At 39.1% G+C, this 18103-nt stretch overlaps 1 protein-coding gene across 1 annotated transcript in view; it reads right to left on the reverse strand.

Moving 5' to 3' along the window:
• Positions 1–17784, reverse strand: part of gnai1 (guanine nucleotide binding protein (G protein), alpha inhibiting activity polypeptide 1) — a 32037-nt gene extending 14253 nt beyond the window's left edge. The window contains exon 1 of the mRNA XM_055653105.1: positions 17388–17784. Within this exon, the coding sequence (XP_055509080.1) occupies positions 17388–17505 (118 nt within the window). The 5' untranslated portion in view covers positions 17506–17784. The remainder of the gene's footprint in view (positions 1–17387) is intronic.
• Positions 17785–18103: the final 319 nt, after the last annotated feature.

Here is an 18103-nt window from a genome sequence, read left to right on the forward strand (position 1 = left end):
ACATTCAAAAAAATAAACGTGTATATTTCACACATGCCCAGGCTTATCCGGGAAGCATTATGCTTAATAGCTCATTATGCCAATAACCTAAATAGTTTTTCACATATTGAAAAAAAATATTTCCATCTCCCCATTTTTTAAAACATAGCAAAAGAAAATTCTACTCGCCACCTAACCAGTCACAAAAACTAGTATGTCAAACTGCGTCTTCCCTCAAATATTAATCTAATTGTTCATTTAATTATTGCCATATATCACCATCCTACTCTTGCTTTAGGAACATCTGTTTGAGACCTTCAAAGGTCCCGAGCTCAGGCCATTTCCCAGCACATTCACCAGGGTGCAAATTATATATTCGCCAAGAGAAATCAACCTTCAAATTGCTTTATACTGAACAATCTAATATTCCTGGTTTTTAACACATCAAAATGAAAAAGCTTGGTTATAAACATTGTTCAAAGAGCCTAACACACTAGTGTATAGATTTTCAATTAAAAACATTATCTCGTGTCTTTCAATTAAAGACACGAGATAAAAGGAATGTGGAAATACGTAGGGAAATTTGACCAGAAGCAGAAAAGGAATTTGTGGTTCATATTTTTGCCTTTTTGATTTCCATTGTCTGCAGCTTTTTCCCCCTCAATACATAGACTACCTTAATGTAAATTTACTTATATAATAAATGATCCCAAGTGCACATGACAAAATGGACTAATGATGAGCACAAGATTTAGTACAGAAAACTGGAGATGTACTTTTGCAGTACATGCAGAGGAATATTCCATAAATGACTAAAGGTATATAGCAAACATACATTCAGAATTACATCTTTTAACCTGATGCACACCAAAATGTGTTATAAAAACATTATTATCAGCACAGCAAAAAACACTCAAATTAATCAAACATAGTTTAAACTAATGGGTCTGTAATAATAATGTTCCATCATTTTTTTTTAAATGGCCTCCAAGGCTTGGGAGATTAGGGGAGAAAGGGGAAGAGGAGATGGGAAACCAAAAGAAAGTTATCAAGATTAAACAAAAATAAATCAACAAAACTGGGATTTTCCGTCTTTACTATTCCACTGCCCAACCCCAATTAGTATATGAACTAACAAACAAACCTGTGTGCAAGATACTTTAAGAGAAAGGGTATCACATGAATATGCGATGGCAAACTTAACTGAACCCGCTGTAAAATTCTTCATACAAGATGCGGACTGCATGAACATCTCTCTATTATAGAGGCTTGCTGCAACACAAAATAATATTTCCCCCACTTAATTCTCTCAATATTCTAACATCTGGTAGATTTAGACCAGAGCGAACTTTCAGCCCTAAATTAAGAAAACATTTAAGTCATTCCCTACACCCGATAGATTAATAACTGAAAACTTAAATTTTAAATCTTTGATGTTACATGTAGAGATGACACATGTTCTTTGTGCACTGCATTGATTGCCTGTTAGTGGGCTAACTATGAAATGCATTCATGCCTTGTGATGAAAAAAAATTAACAAAGACCACACTCCCTCTTGCCACTATATTTACAGCCAACATGTACAACAGGGGTTGGCAACCTTGTTCTGCATAGGGGCCAGGATGCATGCCTGTGAGCGGGTGGCAGGCCACATTTATCACGTGTGCACATGGATTTCGCCCCGGATGGCAGGCATCAAAACACGTGTTCACAGAAGGTGTGCTGCAGCGCCGGTGGCTTTGCGCAGGATGCGGTCCAGCCAGAGCTCACCAGCTCCGCCATTGCGGCCGCCAACACAGGCATCCTTGTGTCACCACGCCTGGGCGCCTCGGGCCCGGGATGTATCGGAGATGATGGAATTCTGCAGGCCGGATGAATACCGGGGGAAAAATGCCCGTGGGCCGGATGATTTCGGGTTACGGGCCGCATTCGGCCCGGGGGTCAGTGGTTGCTGACCCCGATATACAATCTAGTCAGTGAAATGCATTCTGCTCCTCTCACTGTATTTTCAAGCGCAGTATTTATTGGATTTTATGTTTTTATTCACATTGCCAATTTATGCAGTATTTCAGTATCATAACTGGTTAAATGTAGCAAAATTAAAGGCTGTATAAGTAAAAGGGTCTGATGTTCTTATTAATATTTAGGAGCAGGCTGCAGTTTAAAAAGTAAAAATAAATTATTTAAATGGAATCGAATTAAAAACAGATTAAACCCTGAATGTATACCAGCTGGATCTAATTTATTATCATCGAGTTCAAACTCTCTGAACAGTCAAACTCAGACTGGTTAAAAACTTGAGCACTATCTTCAGCCTACTGCTGGAAATCGAGTGCTAACAACGAGTTTAAACGTAGAATACACTGGGCATAGTGCCACCTCCAAGTCCACAACTTCACAAATATTCATTCTTCATCGTTCATGTATTTTTCAACTGAACTAATGCAATGACTTGAGACAAATGCTTGGCAACAAATGTACATGAACCGTCGACTTGCATGAATAGAATGCCTTTTATTGGCATGTCTAAAAACACCTCGTCATTAGTCCACATCCATGAGCTTAATTTCTGAGTTCCACAAAAGTGTTAATGCACAAAGCACTTTGAGTCCAGCCAATAACAATGAGAAAAAAAAACTATGAATATCCAATTATTTTTAATCACTCAAGAAAACAAACTTGATTGGGCAAATATCCCATAGGATTTCTAACTGTAAATTAATTCAAAGATGAATTTCTAAGATTTATGCCCAACCAGAAACCTGTACACACATTTTTAATTCAGTACAGCATATGTACAAGAATGGAAGGTACACAAAAAAGCTGGAGAAACTCAGCGGGTACAGCAGCATCTATGGAGCGAAGGAAATAGGCAACGTTTCGGGCCGAAACCCTTCTACAAGAATCTGAAATATCTTGCCAACCCAAATTGCCATCCACTGAGCCAAGCTTTCAGTAGCTTTCTAGTATCAAACCCAAAACAATATTTTCTACAGTGAGTAGGGCAATTTCTCAAACATTACTCAGCCTTGTATGTTAAACAGTGCATTTCTTTTAAATATGGCATTGGGTCATTGACAATTACACCATTTCAAAAAGAATTCAAGATTCTGAACAGTAAAACACGAAAAATGCATGTTCTAAATATAGCACAACTAAATCATTTCAAACAGCCTCACTAAACAATGCATCCCCTTAAAGGGAAGCTAGACAATGATCCAAAAGTATTACACCTAATCTTAGTATGTACTTAATATAATCAAGTATTAAGACATTATAGCTTTAATCACATTAGTTAAACACTGTTTAGGGTCTCCCAAAGACCAAGTGGTCGTATTTAGTGTTCCTGAGCAAAGATAAACAAGTAAAAACTAAACTCAGTTTTGCAATATTTTCATGTTTCAAATTACGTGGGAATAATTGTAAACACAAAATATCCTCAAGATTAGATGAACATGAGAAAGGTAGAGCTGCTTTTCAGTTAACCCAAGCCAAACTGGCAGACTAATTCTATAAATCCTTTCAGCTGATAACTATGCGATTTGAGATACCATTTGCTTTTGCAATTTGCTTTACTGAAGTCGACATGCACATCATGCAAGGATGGATTGGGCACAAGAATGGCATGACCTCCCTGACAAATAACAGTCATTACAAATGTTTGTATCGAAAGCATATCCAGAAGACGTATAACCATCCCCTCGGGCAAACAATTTCAACCCACAAAATGGCAAATAGTGTGGGGGAAAAGGAACTCTTAATTGTGTTCTGAATAGGAAAGAAAATGGCATCAATTGAAAGGCGCCTTCAGCATTAAATAGTCACAAAAATAAGGTCAAATCAGGAAACTCATTCAAATTGTTTAACATTTCAAAATAAGATATTACTTAAAAGCCTTTAGAGTAGCTCTAACTCAGTTTACAATGTTTTGAAAAGCATATTTTCTGTTGGTAACAGACTATTCCAATTTATTGTAGCTTACTGCCTGGGTATAATTCAGCAATCGCGATTTAATTTGACCAAAATAGTATAATAAGATCTAGAAACAATGGAAAATACAACAAACATTTGCTTTTAAATGTCACTAATTTAATTGTATTCATACCATTTCAAACCTTAGCTTCCAAGCCTGTCACTTAATCCTATAATCCTCATTATTTAAAAAAAATCAAATTAGTTATTCACTTTAGATTATTGTTCCTAAGAGAGAGTTTATAAAACTTACTGCATAAATAAACAGGTATAGATGTTGAAAAATACACTGTTCTTTTTAATTGCTGGCACAAATTCAAGATCTTGGCTGTATTCTGGGTGTACAGCACAAGTTGAAGCAAGCAATTGATCTGCAGCAATCTACAAACCAAAATAATTAATTTTCTGCAACATATTCTAGATAGGCATGAGATTTTAAGAACACTCAATTATATCCCATAAATTTATTGTAGAAATTTAATCTTGCAAACTCAATAAAAATGAAATATTGAGCATTTTTCCTGCTGTGGTCTAGGATTTAGTTTAGTCTTGAGAGCGGGCCCTTCGGCCCACCCAAGTCCACGCCGACCATCAATCACCCACTCACACTAGTTCTATGCTATTCCACTTTCTCATCCATCCCCTCCTACACACTAGGGTCAATTTACAAAGGAATATTAATTTACAAACCTGCATGTCCTTGAGGTGGGAGGAAACCAGAGTACCCGGAGGAAACCCATGTAATCACAAGTGCAGACTCCCCACAGACGGGTCAGGATATAACCCGGGTCTCTGGCACTGAGAGGCAGCAGGTCCACCAGCTGTCCACTGTACCACTAAATGAGTGAATATAGACACTTATGGGAATAGAAATGGGATTCCAATAGAAATTGATGATCATGCTTGCATTACAGAGCAAGATATGTTTTTCTATTAGTTATGCTTCAGCCATATATTTTATGTCAGCTTATATCAAAACTGCACAAGTTTTCGGAAGCAAGAGAGACCCCACCTGACCAAGTTTGTGGCTTATTATTCTATTGACCAATGTTCTATACAGTGAATACCGCTGGGGTGTAAACTGCCCAAGCGAAATATGAGGTGCCGCTCCTCCAATTTACGGTGGGCCTCACGCTTGCCATGGAGGAGGCCCAGGACAGAAAGTCGGATTCGGAATGGGAGGGGGTGTTGAAGTGCTGAGCCACGGGAGATCAGGTTGGTTATTGCGAACTGAGTGTAGGTGTTGTGCAAAGCGATCGCCAAGTCTCACTTGGTCTCACTGAGGTTGATCATACGCTGAATAATCCAACCAGAATTCTGTTTGTAAGTGGAAAGAAATTGCATTCATTGCAACTTGTAAAACGAGATGAATATATTGTATTGTAATTTTGCTGCATGTCATTGTGGTATATATCATGTTTTGATTGGTGAATATGTTTAGTTTGTGACATTATTTGAAGCAGAAATAATACGTGAATGCTTCATTGACCATAATTCAGACTGGTAACTACGCACTTCGTCCGAGCACATTATTGCACGTGTCATGCAAGGCGTCTTAAATGACCACCTAAACTGTCATTTGGCAACCTAAAAAGCTGCCTAGGTTGCCCGGCTGGCAACAGGGAAATAAAGTTAAGCGAGAGCCCTGACCTGCCATGCTTTTTGCCTCTCCTCTCTCTCAGCTTTCCTTTCCCCCATCCCCCACAATCAGCCTGATCTCAACTCAAAACAACACCTATCCATGTTCTCCTGAGATGCTGCCTGACCCGGTGAGCTACTCCTGCTGTTCTTAGTTTCCACATTTTTACAACTGATCAAATTTAGGTTCCCAACGATCAGTTATATAAACATTCACAAACCTTAATTAGTTCACTGACATGCATTACAATGACAACACCAATAAAGCAATTAACAGAGATCAAAGTAAAATAAAATCTGAAAAACCCCAAATCATACTTGTGGGAACTGTCCACACCCTAATATAGTTTATATCATTTGTACGTGCGCAATTAAACTGGTCACTATTTGCTCCCCCAAGCTCAAATACACCTAACAATCAAAACTGTGGCTTCAAGCTATTAGTGGAATAATTTCATTACAAAGCTACAGCAATTTATTACACCAATTTATTACTACGATTTTGGTCTGAAAACAACATTTTTAACACTAACTGGCGATAAAATAACTCGTCATCATAACTAGAAAAGCAAAAAAATGAAATCAGTTACCACAACCCAATTAAGATTTATTCCCCTAAATGGTGGGAATTAAACCTAATAATAATTGTACTTTGTGCCATAAATCTATAACAGAACACCAGACGAGACAGAAATATTAAGCCTTTGACGAAAGTCAGATACCAGATTATTCAATAATATTATCAAATTTCAGTTCAGATTTCATTGTTTTGAAATTGACATATATTACTAGATAATTTTTGGGACAAAAAGGGTTTGTCAAAGCACTCATCAATATGTTACATTCTGCATCTGCTGAGAGCTAACTAGTGCTTCAACCAAGGCTTTCATTTGCTCAGGCAAAATACCTTCTTCAATAAATTTACCACAGGGGTCACTAGCAACATGCCAAAAGGTATTAGCTAACAATGTTTTCCTCTTTCTTAAGCCAACCACATAGAGGCTGATGTTCACAACCCCACGATTGCCTTCATTAACATCTAGTGCACTAATGCACGATTTAATGATTAAGCTAATATGACACATTAATCAGGCTAGAATTTCTATTCGATTCTGATCAAGTGAACACCAGAAAGGAAATGTAGAAACAAAGAACTGCCGATGCTGGTTAATACACAAAAGGACACAAAGTGCTGGAGTAACTCAGCAGGTCAGACCAAAGATACTAGAGCAAGCCTTCTATGATCTTTGGCTCATACAGCATCCCTGAAGAACATGGATAGATGTCGTTTTGGATCGAGACTCTTCTTCAGAAAGAAAATATTCACTGGTCAGGTGGCAGATTCAATGCGAAGATCCAGAAAAAGCAAATTACCAACTTTGTTGACACGTTGACTTACTGTGACTTACTAGTATCACCATTGCCCCAGAAAATGCATTCTTGGCCATAACAATTTGCTGCCTAAAAGATTGTTGTCCCTTGCATTATCTAGCAATGTTACAAACCTACCATCAGCGGCGCTGTCGTTCTGCCACTGCGTGCTTTGAGGGGGGGGGGCGGGATTAAAATGTAGGTTTGCATTGGTTGTTGGAGAGGGATTTCCTCGGGCTGCTAGCTGATAAAGAAAAATTGCTCAGGCTTTCGTTAGCGTTTTATTTTTTTTTTAATTGCTGGACGAATTAATCGGTGCATTGAAGTTAGACGCGACTAAAAACACCTTCAACATCACGGATTGCAATATCAGGACAAAACAAGTATGTCGTGTATTTAACATATTATTCTGCTTTTTGGTGTGGTTTCATTTTAATCTTTTGATGCGAAAATGTTATTTAGGCCCCCAAGCCGATATGGGCTTAAATTTATGCCAACGGCAACATTCCAATCGATCGCATTCCAGAAACACCCACTCTCAAGATAATCAAATCATTATTATTTTGCACAATCATGTCACAAGAACATCTAAATCATCTATATTTTGTGTTATTGTCTATCCATGATTAATATAATAATAATAACTTTTATTGTCATTGCACATAAGCGCAACGAGATTTGGTATGCAGCTTCCATCCGATGTCATAACATAAATAACTAACATTTAGATTTAGATACCCCGAGAACATGGATTGTAAAAAGAACAGCAAAATAGTCAAAACAGTTCAAACAGACTAAAGTGCAGATGTATGTGTCTGTGCGACGTGACCATCCGAGGGAGACAGTCCAAGGGGGGTGGGGGGCACTCAGCAGGGCCGGTTCACAGCCGCTATAGCTCTGGGAATTAAGCTGTTCCTGAGTCTGGAGGTTCGGGCATAGAAGGCCTTGTAATGTCTGCCGGAGGGAAGTAGTTCGAACAGTCAATTACAAGGGTGTGAGAAGTCTTTATGGATGCTGATGGCCTTCCTGAGGCACCGTGTGTGGTAGATGCCCTATCTTTACCTATATTTTCATACTAAATATCCAGAGTACAGTTTTAGTCAGATGTATTGTGCAAAAAATAATGAGTTTGATTATTTGAGAGTGAATATTTCTGGATTAATTTATGGGAATTAAACATTAAATCCCTTCCATTCGGCATGTAAATTCATGACAAAGTGAGATTTAAAAATCATGTTATATTGTGAATTCTTGTGTGAATGGGATCAGTGGGTTATTTGTATACTTAGGCTATTAATTTTTTTTAACCTTTTCCTAATGGATAGATGTTTAGATCTAGTAATTGTATTTAGATGAATTTAATTGATTTGAAACTGATGAATATGAATTTTTTGTTGAGTTTTACTATTTGTTTTAGCATAGAACTTTAACATTTCTACCTTTTTTTCCTAAAACTGCAAATAATAACTTGTTTCTGCGAATGCTATTCAGTGTTTGTTGTCTTTACATTTTAAACAGATGTCTCCGAAGAAGAAATGCAAAATTTTCAATCCAAATGCTCAGCAAAAGAGACTGGTTTAGACAGCATTCGCAGAGATTATCCGAATTTGGACTACTCCAAATGTGACGATTTACAGGACATTGTTAATGGGAAAGTAGTGGGCAGAAAGGCATGCCATGCGTGGTTTGAAGACCAAAGATTTGTAGTCTACAATGCCAAAATTGAAAAATTGAGGGAAAACAAGCTGTACAGAGTTTCTTATTGGTTACAATCTGAGGAGTATGGTGCTACTGATTATGATATGCCAATGTACCAGCTAGCAACTGATCTTCTCCATAAAGACATGGTCTTTTGCTAGAAATTGTAATTTCTTTACCTATCTGTTATGGACTTACATCATATAATATAATAATTTTAAAGTTCTGATCTTGAGAATATCACATTATTGAATTTTCAAGGCAGTCTGGGTGTTTATTACTATTTCCGTCACAACAGTCATTTTTATAATTAGCTACAATTAGGTAACTAACTAATTATATGCTTTAATTTCAGGTCATTCAAGTAAAATGTTTCATATTTGTTTCAGAGTGCTTCAATCTATAATAACTGAACATTTCATTCAGTACTATTAATTTTTAAGAAAGATATGTGCTTTTGACTGTCCTCGATCACAGCTTTTGTGTTAAGTCAATGGAAATGCAATAGGGAACAAGATGCTAATTTACGAGTATGTAACTGACCATAACTTTTAAAATACTAAAGATATGAAAGTGAATTAGGTATCAAATTAAAGTTATTTTTATGTTTTATCTGATGGGATAAATTATAGGCTTGATTTTTTAAATCTCAAAATTTTGTAACATTCCTACATTATCACCATTCTTCTACATTTAACCATTCTGCCAATAGAAACAGCTTCTCTTGATCCTCCATGATTTTAAACATCTCGTCTCAACCTCTGTTCCATAAACTATCCAGATTCTTCATTCTATCCTTGTATTTAATACTGCACACAGGTAACAACAGTAATAACAGGCACTTCAACCAACTGAGTCTTTGCAGATCAGAAGGCACCAGCCTTATGGGTCTGTCCCACTTAGGCGATTTTTCAAGCAACTGCCAAGTCGCCTGAAAAAACGGCAACTGGAACGGACACACACACATTGCTTCCTTCACCAGCCTCTTATGCAGACGGGGGACAGAGCTGGGAGACCACTGTCAGAGTGAAATTCACACAGTGCAAAGGTGATAGAAACATAGAAATTAGGTGCAGGAGTAGGCCATTCGGCCCCTTCGAGCCTGCACCGCCATTCAATATGATCATGGCTGATCATCCAACTCGGTATCCCGTACCTGCCTTCTCTCCATACCCTCTGATCCCCTTAGCCACAAGGGCCACATCTAACTCCCTCTTAAATATAGCCAATGAACTGGCCTCGACTACCCTCTGGCAGAGAATTCCAGAGATTCACCACTCTCTGTGTGAAAAAAGTTCTTCTCATCTCAGTTTTAAAGGATTTCCCCCTTATCCTTAAGCTGTGACCCCTTGTCCTGGACTTCCCAAACATCAGGAACAATCTTCCTGCATCTAGCCTGTCCAACCCCTTAAGAATTTTGTAATTTTCTATAAGATCCCCTCTCAATCTCCTAAATACTAGAGTATAAACCAAGTCTATCCAGTCTTTCTTCATAAGACAGTCCTGACATCCCAGTGTGATACAGACACACACTCCGATGAACAGGAAGGTTGGCACGGTAAGTCGTTTAAAAGAGGGGGGAGGAGGAGAAGCAGGGAGAAGGAGTGGAGACAAATTTAAAGAAGCCAGACAACTTTTAAGAAGCCAGAGATACATGGCTGTGAAGCTTGGCGGACATTTAACATTACCGGTCGCTTATCCTTGGTTCTGAAAACTACTGCTTGCGTTTTTGTTTCCCAATGAGCCAATGAAATTCACTGGTCAGCACCGGCTACAACCTACAAGAACTTACGAGAACCTTCGACCACCTGGCGACCCACCTACAGCATGAGAATTCTTGCTGCTCTCCATGGCGGCTTAATTCTAGTCGCCACTCATTTTTTAACACGTTGAAAAATTCATGGCGACCATAATGCATAGTCCCCTGCAGTCGCCTAAGTGGGACAGGCCCATTACTTTAATTCTATGCCGAGCCATTTTATTCTCCTCACATCCTATCAACTGACTCTCCCTTCGTCCACACACCCTAATAATGTACAGCTTATCTACACTCTAGGGGCAAATAACTGGTCAATTAACCTACAACCTGCATCTTTTTGTGGCGTGGGAGGGAACCAGAGGACCCAGACCAAACCAATGCGTTCCTGGGAGTAGGTGCAGACATACGGACAGCAGGTCAGGATTGAACCCGAGTTACTGGAGATAAAAGGCAACATTTTAATTAGCTCCAGCCTTGTGCCACCCTCAAGCCCTTCATTCCTGCAATTATTCCAATCCATCTGCACCCTCTTCATTGTCTTGTCATTTTTCCCAAGTTACAAAATTCAGTTATGGCCAAATTGACAATTTATCATTGAGTACCATTTCTCCCCTTTATTTCCCACCTCCCTTTCCCCTTCCGCATCCCTTTCCACCCATATACCTCCTTCTGGTTTTACATTTCACTCCTCACATTTCCTTATCCGATACCCTTTTGTCTCCTTTTCACTGCTAGACCTGATTACATACACCATCCTTCTGCCAATCATCACTCCTCCTCGCTTGTATCCATCCATCACTTGCCAGGCTTTGCCCGCCTTCACCTTTCTTTTCCAGCTTTCTTCCCACTATTCCATCAGTCTGAAGAACGGTTTTGACCTGAAATGTCATCTGCCATTTCCTCCAAGAATGCTGCCTCATCTATTGAGTTTGTCCAGCCTTTTGTTTTCCTTAAACTAATCAATAATATATTTTAAGAAAACCAGGTGCTATAAAACCGGGTAAACCCCCCTTAACATTTCTGGCCCATAAACACCAATTCACTGCCCAGGTAACTGGAAACAATTGCAACTTTTAATCTAGATGGCAACATGTAATACTTTATTAAATCTTTTTGAACTCCAAATACTCTTCCACCAAATTTCCTTAGTTGAGCTTGTGCTGTCTCAGAATACTATCATTAATTAAACACTATTGTGCGCCGGAAATTTCGTTGTATTTACAATGACAATAAAGTGTATTATTGTTATATAAAAGCACGTGCATTTTATCTGTGCAGCTCAAAACTCTATCCAGATCTTCCTGCTGATACAACAAATAACTAACAGGTTCAAGTTTATTTTTATTTCTAAATACAATGCAATATCCAGCAACTCAGAAGGAAATCCACAAAATAAAATCATGCTTAACTGGGGAGAATTCCCTGTAATATATACCTTTGTCAGAAAGGCATGCGTTAGAGGGGCATTAGCTGTGTGATGTTCCTGCAATGCACCTGCTTCCATTGATCTTTTTGGTTACAAAGATCAAGGGTTTTGGGAGGTGGTATCAGAGCAACCTATGCAAGTAACCACAGTAAATTTTACAGATTGAGAGACAAACCCCCCAGTTTAACATAAATAGAAAACAGGTATGGTGGAAATAACACAGCAGAAACAAAGAAAAAGCTAGCATCTCAGGTTACAGCCTTTCAATAGGATTAGGAAAAGTCACAAATCAAGCGTTTCACTTTGCAGAGAAGGGACAGAGAATAAAGGGAAGTTTGGTGAATATCAAGAAACCTTGGCACAACACACATTCAATACTACTAGCTGGTAGTGGGTTACTCAAGTTTCCGAATAGAATTTGAATCCCCAACTAGAGTAATTTTTAAGGAAAATCGTCAAGCCAGACAAATGTTACCTTTGGTCAGCAGTTTTATGTTAAGGTAAATGCCAATGAACTGTAAGAGGATGGAAATGCAAAATAACTATTTGAAAATAAATGCCACTAGATTCATATTTTGTTTTTGGAGTTAGTTTTCTGGATTAGACTCCATATCAGAGTTAACAAATTACCTTGTATGTATGAGATATAGAGGCACCATGTGCTCACTGCTTTCTTTATATTAACAACTAAAGAAATGTTACATATTTTCTACTTTACTGCAAATTATGGGCTGCCACATTCCAGTTGATACCAGCAGTTCCACAGTGAACTGTTGGCTTTTACCTTCACGCAACATCAAGTTTAGAATTAGTGTGTATCCATGAATTCCTGAAGTCACCATCTGCGCTCTAGCAGAGCACAAATTTGCTGAATCTTTCAGCACTTCCACCAAGGAACTTGCTCAACGGCGTGGTGTTCACTTGAACTATGTGAACAGAGGAAGTATGAGAAAGAAGGGTAAATGTAGAGTGATTTTTATTTTATTCAATCGTGCCGGATTTAATGTTATTAATCTTTATAAAGTAATTCATTCTAAAAAATTAAGTATTTAATTAACAGATTTTTAATTGATTCCATTCATCATCCTTGGCAGAGTTTGCTGTCTGCTAGATTTTTTCAGATTTCAGTGAGCCAACAAACATGAGCATTCTATCACGCACAGCTCACCATTTTGTATCCTGCCCTTACTTACAAGCAGATTGGCAGTAAGATGTTGAAGAGAACAGGAAGTGGGCCGCAAGATACAACTTCCGCAGCATGCTGCTGCCACCAACACCTTCCAGTCCACCACTTAATCAAAAATACAAGTATTTATAATTAGACACCCTTCTCACACAAACCAAAAGCAGTACTGTTTATAAGGAATCAACGTCATACCATTCAAGAATGACCAAACAATAGCTATAATTATGAATGCCTTTATTAAAGATTGTCCACACTTACATTAACACAGGACTTGAGCTCCAAAGTTCCAAGCTCAACACTGGCCTTCAAGCATCCGATGCCATCAAGCATCAAAACAATACTTGCATTGAAACTTTCCAGGCACTGAGCCAACTGGCAGATACCTTGTAAACTTGCCAACATTTACAGCAATACAAAAGATGCACCACTTCAAATACCCAAGGAGTAAATAATCAACATTTCTAATCAATATTTTAAAATGAATGATTGCAGCCTCCATTTTCCTTTGGTTGTTCTTTCAATACATATCTACATTTCTTAGCCAATAGTAGCATCAAAACCTATAGATATTTCAGATGTGCCATGTTTTTTTAACAGATTCACAGATCAATAAATTCATTTCCCAGCTATAAAATAATGTAAGTGATAATGTAAACTTGGCGATTCCAAGTGACTTTCCAAACTGCAGTGGTTAGTGATTAAAGAGTACAAGTTTTTTGTTTTTTAATATTTATTCACTCGGTGCAGATATTGCTATTAATTAGTTCTTTTTAAAGTTTAGTTTATAAATACAGTGTGGAAACAGGCCCTTCGGCCCGCTGAGTTCACACCAACCAGACACCAAACACTAGGGACAATTTAACCTTTTTTTAATACCAAGCCAATTAACCTACAATCCTGAATGTCTTTGTCGTGTGGAAGGAAGCCAAAGATCTTGGAGAAAACCCATGCAGGTCATGGGGAGAACATACAAATTCCGTACTGACAAGCACCCCGAAGTCACGATCGAACCCAGGTCTCTGGTGTTGCAAGGCAGTAGCTCTACCGCTATGCCATCGTGCCGCTCACGACACAACCATATATAACCAAGGTGTGTTTGATTCTTCCGTAATTAGTTGCTGAAGTAACTCTAACTCAAAAATGGTACACAATATAGCTAATGTTTTAAATGTCTATAAACTTGGTGCAATAGGTTCTACAAATCAACTAATATGAACATACTAAAATGAAATTTTAGTTTACATCTGTAATTCCCAGGTTATGCATTATTCTTAAATCCTTGTGCAATATTTTAAGAATCACCACTCTAACATGGGCAATGAGGTTTACATTGGAGTGACTGAAGAGCCAAACAAACTCTCATCTCCCAGAGACTTCTCAGAATATTTAAATGCAGAATTGGATTGCAAGATCACCAAACTTTTTCTCAAGGTTGACAAAATCAACAACTGCAGGGCATAGGGTTAAGATGAGAGGAGAAAGATTTAAGATGAGAGGAGAAAGGAATCTGAGGGGCAGCCTTTTCACACAGAGGGTGATAGGTATAAGGAATGAGCTTGCAGACAAAGTGTTTAAGGCTGGGACTATGAACATTCAATACGTTTGACATATACTGGTAGGAAAGATTTAAGAGGGGTATGAAACAAACCCAGGCAAATGAGTTGAGCAAGGTTAAGCACTTGGTTGACATGGATGAGTTGGACCACAGGGCCTGTTTTCATGCTTTAAGACCAACTGTGGATAATACACATAAATACATATACTACTATCTGCAAAACAGTATTCAGTTACAGATTCGACAGTTTTAAATTTTAATTGTTTCACAAGAATAATCTAAACAAGATGAAATGTTAGTCGGAAATTGAGATGAATGAGATGATACGTCTTTGAAATATTGCACTGTTAAAAAACACAATAGATATTGAATTGCTTTCTAGCTCTTCAATCAAAATCAGCAAAATTATACGCAAATAGCGAAAAATTAATCTATTTTTTTTACAGACCCCCAACAATAAAATGTGTAAAACAGTTAGGTTACATCGGATACGTCATTGTGTGATGCTATAAGCACGCTCAATAACTTAACCTCTTCATTTCCGCCTTTATAGAGTGAACTGCAAAACACTGTACCGATTTCCAGTTAAAGAAATGAATACCAGACAACAACTTTATAAACTTCAGCATTCTCAAAATGTCTAGCTACTGGCTGTGGTGGTATCAGGTTTAACATTTAGTGCCCCTCAAACCCAATATAGTAGTTTTCAAAAATGCCATTTGCTCAATAGTTACCACCATTCAATAGCCAAGTGCTCAAATAACATTCACACATTTCTTTTGGTTTTACAGTTTCAATATACATTAGGTGTAGGAGTAGGCCATTCGGCCCTTTGAGCCAGCACCGTCATTCAATGTGATCATGGTTGATCATCCACAATCAGTACCCCGTTCCTGCCTTCTCCCCATATCCCTTCATTACGCTATCTTTAAGAGCTCTACCTTTAAGAGCTCTTTCTAACTTTCCATCAAAGCCGCAAAAAGTTGCCACATAATGGACACAAAAAGTTGGAGTAACTCAGCGGATCAGACAGCATCTCTGACATCACCTATTCCTTTTCTCCTGAGATACTGTCTGACCAACTGATTTACTCCAGCGTTTTGTGCCTATCTTCGGTTCAAACCAGCATCTGCAGTTCATTCCCACACACATCCACCTGTCACATAATAGTGAATAAAATACGGAGGATTAAATACCAAAGAATCTAATTGGATTTTGGCATTGGACATAGAGAATGCTGTCTAATCTTATTAGACTACTTAATCCAGTTAGCTACTGCCACTATTGTTTATTGGACATACAAGTAACAAGCAGGTTTATCACACTTGGAGTATAATTTATAATCGCCAAATATAAGCTGGGAAGTATTGATAGATCAATATTTTTCAGCAGGCCCTAGGACAGGGAGCCAACAGCAACATTTCCTCATGGCCAATTTAACAGCACCCACGTCCATTTAAATTAAAATAGCCTTTAAAATTGCAGAACAAAAAAAAGATAAAGTCATCCAGGATGATGTCAGATTGAAGAAAGGTCAATAAGGTAAATTCTGAGGACCATAAAAATAGGAAAGAAAACGTTATAAAGGAACAGGGGAGGTTAATTGTCCAGAATTAGCACAATATAGACATTAGAAAATGCAATTTTAGAAATCATTGTAAGGAAACCAGTGATTTGAAAGTATGGATATAGCTTAACTGTGGTTAAGCACACAGATAACTTTCATTTCAATGTTGATAATTCACAAAATTATATTTTCAGCATCAGATCATATAAATTGTTTTAGAATCCCAAGAGAAAATCTTATAAAGGCGTTTTTAATCACAAATATGTTGGGCACTAAACTATCACCAAGATCGTTTACGATCAATTTTACCACTACCTAAAAAGTAATTACACGGTTGAAAGGAATCAATCATAAAAAAAAGGTATTATTGTGCTAATGGCCAAAAATCGCGTCACGAGAAAATTCCATCGATTTATACATTTTTTTGCAGGATTAATATACTTCAAATAATTGTATATTGCCGTATTTTCAAAAACTGAGTACTATTTCTCCATTGTGATGTGCATGTCCCAACACAACTGAGTGACGTGTTCACGCAATGAAGTGATGTTTAGAGGTAGATTTAGTGTTTGTATATTCAGGCTCATGTGAGATAATCCACGTGAGGACTACTTGCAAAGAGTTTTTTTCCAGATTTCACAAATAACAGAAAAGAAACATCGGTGTACTTTTCAACAAAAAGACCCAATCCAAACCACAATATGGCGTTAACGTAACCTAAACGCATCAGAGAACACAAAATGTTGAACGAGTGAACCAATCGTAGAGTTCATTGTTTACACATTTTTGTTGCAGGTTGTCAATACCTGTGGCTGCAAGCCAGTAAGTTAGCGGGAAATAAAGGTGCTTAATAGTAACCATCCAAAATAGGATCAACTAGTAGCTCAGGGTCACTTGCCCTCGCCTTACTAAAACTATAATGTGAAAAAATATAAGTAGGGGACATGCAGGTTCATCTGGAGTTCTCACCAAACATAGATTTTTCAGTTTGTCTCGGTATTAATGGGGGAGGGGAGGGGAGGGGAGGGAGAAGAAAAAATGTAAAGCTTTAAAATGCTCAAAACAAAATGAGATCAGTTTGCATGGAGTATTTTAAATTCCAACTGCCTAACAAGTAAAAAAACTGAAAGGTTACTACACCAGGACCCTGGGTGGAAGGATAGAGCACAGGGATCGATGGTCAGAGAGCCATCTTGCCCCTCGGCCGGTGAGATCCAGCCCGAGTCCCACACTCACCCAAGAGCAGCAGCTTGACTTCCCTCGCCGCTTTCTCTCCGTCCTCCCTCAGATTCCGGTCGATCATCTTGGACCTCTCCACCGCATCTTTGTCCTCGGTGCTGAGCGTACACCCCATTCCGCCGGCTTCACTCGCCCCCCTCTCTCCCTCGGAGACACCGCAGCTTCGTCACACCGCCCTGCCACCGAGTCAGACAACGCTTCCGTTCCCCCCCCACCGGCAACCACACTCCAAATCCAACTTCACCACCGAGTGCCGAATCCGTCGTAATCTGAAAGGTGGGCGCCGCCGACTCTAGCCGGTTGATTTATTTTCTCTTCACCGCTGCGAACCCATTCACACCTCCACCGCCGTCGGCCGCTCCCGGCGCATGCGTACTGCCCGCCGCGGGAGCCGCCTCGATGCCGATGCCGAGACCCGGATGCCGGGCTCCCGCTCTCTGCGCCTGCGTCAACGAGAGAGGAGCGGGCGGTAACCTGTGGCAACACCCCTCCCCCCCCCTTCCTCCACCTACCCCTCCCCCCCACTTCCCTCCCCTTACCTCCACCCCCCTCCCCCCACTTCCTTCACCGCCCCGCCCGCCCGCACGCAGACCGACCAGTCGCCGACATGTCGCCCAACCCCATCCGTGACCGTAGCATCCGTGAGCAATATCTTTGCCCGAGAGGCCTATGCGCGCTTGCTCCATGGTAAAGTAAGGAGTTCGCCGAAAAGT

This window comes from Leucoraja erinacea, chromosome 22, assembly GCF_028641065.1.
Source record: "Leucoraja erinacea ecotype New England chromosome 22, Leri_hhj_1, whole genome shotgun sequence".
Taxonomy (NCBI): domain Eukaryota; kingdom Metazoa; phylum Chordata; class Chondrichthyes; order Rajiformes; family Rajidae; genus Leucoraja; species Leucoraja erinaceus.